The following is an 8661-nucleotide window of genomic DNA, read 5'->3' as shown; positions in this document are numbered from 1 at the left end:
TATAACAGTCATTGCTTCTCCCCAGGGAATGATAATTCTATGATGGGATAAGAACTATCAGCATCCTCACCAGACTACAACTCCCAAGATTCTTTGGTGGTGGTGAGAACATGACATTCAAACTGGTAGAAAGCCAGTGTAATGTTGTAGTGCAGCTATACCTCCAGAAGCAGGAACAATGATACCAATATGAAGTCTGAACAACCACCTAACTGTTGCTTTAGAATTGCACTACATCCTTTCTCACAGCATTTTGGGCTCTGCTCAGATAAAGGATCCTTCCCATTTTTATTTTCATTGGGTAGTTGTTAAAGTGAGTTATCACAAAAGCATGCTGTGTGGATGCAAGGTACTCCACCAATTTCCCCCACCAAGGATATGCAACTGGGGTCTTTAGACAACTGGATCTTAATCAACAGAGATGCAAGCCCTCCACAGAAGCCTCTACAACTAGCAAGGAGGTTCCCTGACCTGAGTCCATCCTGGCTGGTTCTACCACATGGCAAAAACCATTTCTTTGCAATAAAAAGGGAACCCACAAGCTTAGAAAGGCCCACAGATGCCTCGGGATGGCTTGTTGCCACTAAAGGATGATGGGGCTCAACCCTTCATCCTCTTGGTGCCAAAATATGACACCTGGCCAGTTTCCTTCCATTTCTCTGGTGCTGTTGGATAGACTCTAGAGTGCCATTGGTATGTCTTTGTAAACTCTGGGTATCTCCTTCATTTTCGGACAAGTATGATGAGCTCTGCTGTGTGTAGAGAGCCCTTGCCTTCATTAACACTATGGGGCAGCGGACCATGGGGCAAAGTGTGTGTGATCAGGACCACTGATCCACATTTTCCCACAGAATGTGGTTTCTTGTTCCAAAGAACAGGGAAAAAAACTGTTCCTAGGACCTTGATGTTCAGTGATTGGCTGGGTATTCTTTTGAACACTCAGTGCTTTCTGGGCATCTCTTATTTGGATATCTACCCATTTCCTTTTTCATTTACATCACTGTCTCCTTCTCTTCTTCGACGAGTACTGTCGGCCTGTCTCCATTGTAGAGTCCTGAACCGTTGAGGTACTCCTCGTCTTTGTTATACTGTTCTGGCCCAGAGGAAGGCATGGAATTCTCCGAAATGGAGCCATTTTTGACATATCCTGGCAAGTTCCGATGTCCATTGAGGGCACCTGGAATGAGTCTCGTGTTGAGATGCAGGGCGATTCCCCCTCTTGTGGTGACATTAGTGACGCTGGTGTGGGAAACCATTGGCCCATAGCTGTAGGTCGTGCTCCCACTGCGGGCTTTCCTTTTAAAGTCAAGCGCTAATGTCCATCTGCTCCACGACTTCTTTATTTCTGCTTGAACCTGATGAGAAAGAGAGAGGTGGCTTATTATGGGATGGTAGCAGCGGAAGGACTTGAGAGTGGTGCCATTTTGAAAGGCACTGTGGGCTGGGCCAGTTATTATACATCAGTGTTATATGTGGGCTGCGCAAATGGCTAAGTGAGATGTCAAGGAGCAACATGGAAGAAATATAGGTCTGTCAGCTGACTAAAGAAATCTTAGTCAATGAAGCAAGTTTTAATAAAGCTATCAGTTAATGAACTGCTTCAATTGTCACACGTTTTCATATGATTAAAACAATTGTTCCCAAGGGGGAAAGCATGCTTTCTTTACGTTCTTTGTTTTCAGATGGTGCATCTGTCTATCGCAGTAGGTGCCATCTTAGGAGAAGCATTTTCTCCTGGGTGAGGGTGATGACACTTGTCATCTGCAGTTTTTATAAGCACTTAAGTTAACAAGTTCTGGAGGGGGTTGCACTCCCCCTAAAGGATCAGATTCGTAGTTTGGGGGTGCTCTTGGATCCAACATTGTCAGTAGAGGCACAGGTGAACTCGGTGGCATGGAGTACCGTTTCTCAGCTTAGGCTGATATTCCAACTACATCCTTATCTGGACAGAGATAGCCTAGCCACAGTTATCCATACTCTGATAACCTCTCGTCTGGATTACTGCAAACTGTTATAAGTGGGTCTGCCTTTGAAAACGGTCCGGAAACTTCACCTGGTCCAAAATAGGGCAGCGAGATTGTTAACAGGGACTGGCCAAGATTGTTAACAGGGACTGGAACTCATATTACTCCAGTACTCTCCCAGCTGCACTGGCTGCCAGCCCATTTCTGGGCCTGATTCAAAGCGCTGGCATTAACATTCAAAGCCCTAAATGTCTTGGGGCCAGGTTACCTGAAGGATCGTCTCCTCCCATATACACCTGCCCAGACCCTAAGATCAGTTTCGGCGGTCCTTCTCCAGGAACCCCCGCCAAAGGAAGTGAGGTGGGTGGCTACCAAGAAGAGGGCCTTTCCTGCTGTGGCACCCTGGTTGTGTAATGAGCTTCCCAGAGAGGCTTGCCTGGGGCCTACACTGTGCTCTTTCCGGTGCCAGGTGAAGACTTTTTTATTTTCCCAGGCATTTTCATTTTTCAGTTTCTGTTTTAAACCCGGTATTGCATTTTAATCTTTACACTGTGGCTGGGTTCTATTTGATTATTATTTTTATTTTTATACTGTGCTTCTAAACTTTTAAATTTTCTATTGTATTTTATCGTCTTGTATTTTTATGCTTTTAATTGTTGTGAACCACTCAGAGAGCTTTGGCTATTGGGTAGTATAGAAATGTAATAAATAAACAGAAGAATAATTTTTAAAACTGTTTCCCAATAAACTGGGATTGCTTTTTTTGTCAATAAAATGATGTTTGATTGATTAATTGATTAATCTAACCAATGGATTGGTTAATGTTTGCAGTCCTAATGGAAATGTGGCTACGACTAGCTACATCCCTTCCTAGCTTACTTTACCCCAAGGGAACACTGCCCAATTCCCACCCTTAGCTTAAGCCCCTGCATCCTTCCCCTCTTCTCTCTGGCACATCTCAGTGGCCATGTCCCAGAGATGCCCGCCATAGTTCCAACTACGTAGGCAAGAAAGAGTGTTTGGACTAAAACAGTGCCTTTGTGACACACCAGCCATTGTGTGAGACACCTTCCCCAACCCAGTCCTCTCCAAAGGTGCTGGACTTCAACTCTCGTCAGCCAGCATCACCTCCCATTTCTCAGGGCCAGACTGGCTGGAGATGATGGGAGCTGTAGTCCAACAGCTCTGGAGGGCACCAGATTAGGGAAGGCTGCATTACCCTATGCCTGCCCTCGGGTCAGACCTCTTTACTCTTCTCCTGAAGTCTGCTCAGGGTGGGGATTGGTGCAGTGGCTACTGATGTCATAAAGGCACTTCTGCATTTCCAGAAAAGCAGAGGATGATGTCAGGGATTGAACAGGGGACCTTTGCAATGCAAAGCAGGTGCTCCGCTGCGGCACTATGGACCCTCCTCAAAGATACGAAGATGGCATAAGAACATAAGAAGAACCATGCTGGATCAGACCAAGGGTCCATCTAGTCCAGCATTCTCTTCACACAGTGGCCAACCGACTGCCCACGGGAAGCCCACAAGCAGGACACGAGTGCAACAGCACCCCCCTGCCCATGTTCCCCAGCAACTGGTGCACATAGGCATACTGCCTCTGATACTGCCTCGGATACTGGAGGTAACACGTAGCCATCAGGCATAAAATTGGTGCATATAGGCTCACTGCCTCTGGTGCTGGAGGTAGCACATAGCAATCAGCACTAGTAGCCATTGATAGCCTTCTCCTCCAGGAATTTGTCCAACCCCCTTTTAAAGCCATCCAAGTTGGTGGCCCTCACTACATCCTGTGGTAGTGAATTCTGTAGTTTAACTATGTGCTCTGTGAAGCTGTCCTTCCTTTTATCTGTCCTGAACGTCCCACCAATCAGCTTCATGGGGTGACCCTGTTGGGTTCTAATATTATGAGAGAGGGTGAAAAATATCTCCCTATCCACTTTCCCCACACCATGTATAATTTTGCATCTGGAGAGGTTTCTCTCAGGACAAAGGCTGCAGGTTCCCCAAAGACAGACTGTTGCCATCTCTCTCGCTCATATATTTTTATACTGGCTTTCAAGACAAAGTCCCCATAAGGCACTCCAGATGGTAAAAATGTAAAGCGATAAAATATAAAATATAATTATTTAAAAGAGCAGCACAAAACATTTAAAACAACACCACCATCATCATCAACAACAGTGAATTCCAGTTTACAAAATTAAACTGGGCATACATTCACTTCAAAGCAGTCTGGAACATCCAGGCCTCTAAGGCCTGTTTAAAAACAGCCAGGGAGGGAGTCACCTGTCTCTTGTGCCTGTCAACCTCATGGACCTTTCCACTGTGTGAAAAGGCCTCTGAGGTTTATCATAATGCTTCCTCCTCCCACTCAGCTTTTAGGTGGCAGTTGCTCAGGTCAGCAAAACGGTATGGGGCAAAGACGTGGACAGACTCGGAGAGTCTGGTCATGATTACTGAAGGCTCCAGAGATCTTAGACCAATGTGCTCTATGCATAGGTGAATCATAGAATCATAGAATAGTAGGGTTGGAAGGGGCCTACAAGGCCATCGAGTCCAACCCCCTGCTCAATGCAGGAATCCAGGTCAGAGCATCCCTGACAGATGGCTGTCCAGCCTTGTCTTGAATGCCTCAGTGTGGGAGAGCCCACCGCCTCCCTAGGGAATTGGTCCCATTGTCTTATTGCTCTTACAGTCAGGAAGTTTTTCCTGATGTTCAGCCGGAATCTGGCTTCCTGTCACATGAGCCCATTATTCTGTGTCCTGCACTCTGGGATGATCGAGAAGAGACCGTGGCCTTCCTCTCTGTGACAACCTTTCAAGTACTTGTAGAGCGCTATCCTATCTCCCCTCAGTCTTCTCTTCTCAAGGCTAAACATGCCCAGTTCTTTCAGTCTCTCCTCATTTGTCAGAGATTCTGACTAAGATATATGATAATGGGATTAAACACATTGACTGAGCAATAGAATTGACAAAGGCAATGATGTAATCTGCAAGGCAGAAACACGCCACCAGCAGCCTCATGTGACGTATCCATTGCTGGACTGTACCACCTAGGTGTGGAAGATCAAATGTTCCCACGTGTTAAAGAACCACAACAACTTTCCCTGCAATTTCAAAAACACATCAGGCTAGGATAGAACTTTCTCTTTGACATGTTGGTTTTATGTATGCAAGGAGGGTGTTTTGTTTTGTTTATAATAAAAAGAGGTAATATTTGAAACGTTCAATCCACTCTTCCCCCCTGCCCGGCAGTTTGAAGTAGTGTAGTCAGGGACAGAGACATCACACGAGGCACCTGGTCATGTAGCTTGGCACTAAGGCACTTACCTCCCCATTGCAAAAACAATAGATAATGGCGACAAAAAATCCCTAGAAAGAAAGGGGAAAAGGATGCATTAACATCTATCCAGCATAGTCCTGCCGCTCACACCGGCCCTGCCCCCACTTTTACTTGTTTTCCTGGCAACGGGTGCTCCAAGAAGCCCTGAGTGCTGCCATCTTAATTTCCCATAATGCTCCCACTGTAGCATCGCCCTGGAGCAAAGGGTGGCCACTGCCAAATCACGAAAAAAGAGGAAGGGACAGCCCTTCAAATGGGGCATGCCTTCAAACAATTCTCTGGTATTCACCTCTCCGAAACCTTTTGATGAGGGCTGGTATATACATATTGTAAATAAATAAAACAAAACAGAGGACTGTCTTTTGTAAAAGTCAGCCCTCTTTTACATGACCATCCTCTATAGCCACCCTAATGGGGAATTGTGGGAAATGGAAATGGCAGAGTTCAGTGCTGATTCAGAGCGCTGCACCTGCAGCTTGCCGCTGCTGTAACCATGTATCGCTGAGGTAGGATGTGGACCACCAGAGGCCCCCCCTCAAATCTGGAGCTGCCCCTGGGCAGTAAGACTCATGGCCTTCAGTTCAAAAGGTAAAACTGGATGTCGAGGAACATACTAGGGGGTAACGAAGTACTGGGTGAGAGGAGGAGGAAGGTCAAATGTTGTGGGGTTACTACAGCTCAGAGGCACAATACTTTCTATAGACAATGCGTATTTATTTATCACTAACATTTGCTGGGTTAAGGAAAGGAGAATGTGTTTGAGGGGGAGGAAGAGAAAAAGGGGGTAAAAGCAGAGTTCTCTAGGTACTAGAAGGATGTTAAGAGGTTCCTACAGCTCAGTGGAACAATGGGAGTTTCCAGACAAGGCATTTATTTTCCAATTGCTCTGCCTCATTCACAGAGTTTTACAGGGGGTTCAGATGTCACTGTCTTCTATTTGTAACCCTCCCATGTTTTCCCTCTGTGTCTTCCATCTTTTTTCTTACCAGAAAAAAAAAATCCAGTATGGAGGAAAAGATGGAATAAGCTGCATACTGCCTTTTGATTGGCAGCACTAGCAGCCCTCTGTCTGGAAACACCCATAGATAATTAGTATTTATATCACAAATATTATATGGGGTGAAGAACAAAAAAGGAATGGTGAAGGAGGTGGTTTTGGTGATTAAAGTATAAAAGGAGAAGACATGGAACTCTGCAGAGTGCGCAGGGGAGTCGAGAAGGTTACTACAGCTCAGAGTGAGACTATAACTTTTATTCACCATCAGTGACGGGAAAACCAGTTCACAAATGCCTCACCAATTTTGGGAATTGTTAGAGCTCTCTTGCCAACTGTAACTCCTTTTTACCAGAGGGTTCCAAACTGATTCATAGTGTTGGTTACATTATATTAGATAGGCTTAAAAATTCATTTTGCTTTCTCCATGTCCTGGATGCTTATCCCAGCTCAGAGCTAAGCAAACACACACACACACACACACACACACACACACACACTTTTAAAGCCCCCCATGGACTGGTGAACAAGCCTACGGATGTTCCAGAGCGCTGGGGAAAAAGAAGGAGCAAAGCCTCTGAGCTCACCTGACCATGCTCTGTGACACTGCTGTCTCCAGGTTTTGGAGGGCCCTTGGGCAAGACACCCTCCACCTCCAGGGAGTCTCCCTTCTCACAGCCATTGTCACCAGCTGATACTGCTCTTTCTCATCCTTGCTCCCACTTGCTTTATGGACAGGCAGAGAGCCAGGCAGCCAGCAGGACGTGGCATCTCCTGCTCTTCCCTCTCACCACCACAGCTGCCTGGGCCAGAGTGAGAGTCATGTGAACAAGCAGGCTGCAAGGGTGAAGGAGCACCTCCACGGGGGCTGTTGGGAGTGGGCCCCTGTTGGGATGTGGGTCCTTGGCAGAGGCCCAACCATGCCTACCCTTGACTCCACCCTGTGGCCTTCCCAGCCTATGCAGCCAATAGCTTACGCAAAGGCCTCTGTTACAGGTTCTGCTAGCTGTCCCGCTTGTGAATGTCTTCATGAGGTTTTTAGTTGATAGTGGGAGAAGAAAAAAGAAGCTTTCCTCCCAGATGCCTTGGCATGTGATGCACATTCCGAGTTCTGCCTGGGCAGTCACTGGTGTCCAGGACTCGGACTAAAAACAGACTTAAGTAAAAATGCATGCGCTGTGCATATGCAGAACCTCGTCCTGTACTCTGAGCTGTAGGAGAACTTAGGAAAGGAAGGAGTAGCATTCAATTCATATTGCATCCCAGCATTACAATGTAGGCAAATGTGTTTGTATTCTGAACCAGTTTCAGCAGCATCACTCCCTGGCACTATGCTTTATGGGGAAGGAGAGGGCATCAGAAACACAGTACCTTTGTGGGGGTTGAAAGCTCCACTCACTTTTACCAACAAACCGTGATGACTCCAAGGGCTAAACTACACACTGTCTTAAATGCACAGTGTGTAGCCGATCCTAACTTTTTTTAAAAAAAACCTTAGTGTAAGTCTGTGGACTCCCTAATATGGACTGGGACTACTGTGTGTGCATAGCGGGAGGTAAACCTTCCCACCAAAACACTTTTCCCCTTAAATCCCCCCGCCCCGCACCCCTTGCAGGGCTGCAAGAAAGAAAACTAACCCTCTGTTAGTGCCAATTGAGAGTTTTTCTTTCTTTCTTTAGCCTCTGCATGTGTATTTGGGATTTTTAGGGGGAAAGTGGTTGGGTGGGAAGATTTAACTTCCCCTTTACTGTGCATGGTGGTCCCAATCCTGGTTGGGATCCTATGCACTTACACTAAAGTAAAAGTTTAAAAGTTAGGAATAGCTACATGCTATGCATTTAACATTCCCATCGCTACTAAACATTTATTTCAAAATGGAAAATGAGAGTTCGGGGGAGGGGTGGATAGAAAAGGGCAACATGGACATGCAATTTCCTACATTCCCTGGGTTTGAAATAGGGCAGTTTCTCTCCAAACAGAATCTCAGAGGAAGCAACATACCTGGAAAGAGTTGAAGAGCATTTCATAGTGCATTTGAATTTGCCAGAGGATCCCTGACATTTCTGTGTATGGAGTTGCCATAAAAACTATATAATGAACTCCAAACAGAGGCATAAGGACCAGAGTAGATTTCAGCAGCTTCCTGCAAGGAAGAGCAGAGGAGGGAGAAAGAATTAGGGACCTGAAACGTAAGAAGAACCATCTTGGATCAGTCCAAAGTCCTGTCTAGTCCAGCATTCTGTTCACACAGTGGCCAACCAGCTGCCCACAACCCACAAGCAGGACATGAGTGCAACAGCACCCTTTGGCATACTGCTTCCTATACAGGAGGAAGGATATAGCCATCAGGACT

At 46.1% G+C, this 8661-nt stretch overlaps 1 protein-coding gene across 1 annotated transcript in view; it reads right to left on the bottom strand.

Annotated features, from left to right (window-relative positions):
- Positions 1 to 262: 262 nt before the first annotated feature.
- Positions 263 to 8661, bottom strand: part of PTH1R (parathyroid hormone 1 receptor) — a 193167-nt gene continuing 184768 nt past the window's right edge. Inside the window, exons 11-13 of the mRNA XM_084859490.1 lie at positions 8310 to 8451; positions 5302 to 5343; positions 263 to 1355 (exon numbers count right to left, since the gene is read on the bottom strand). Coding sequence (XP_084715616.1) covers positions 993 to 1355; positions 5302 to 5343; positions 8310 to 8451 — 547 coding nt within the window. The 3' untranslated portion in view covers positions 263 to 992. The remainder of the gene's footprint in view (positions 1356 to 5301; positions 5344 to 8309; positions 8452 to 8661) is intronic.

This window comes from Heloderma suspectum, chromosome 5 (assembly GCF_057233095.1).
Source record: "Heloderma suspectum isolate Gila_16-S chromosome 5, 16-S_ref, whole genome shotgun sequence".
NCBI lineage: Eukaryota > Metazoa > Chordata > Lepidosauria > Squamata > Helodermatidae > Heloderma > Heloderma suspectum.
This window is presented reverse-complemented; position numbering and strand designations above follow the sequence as displayed.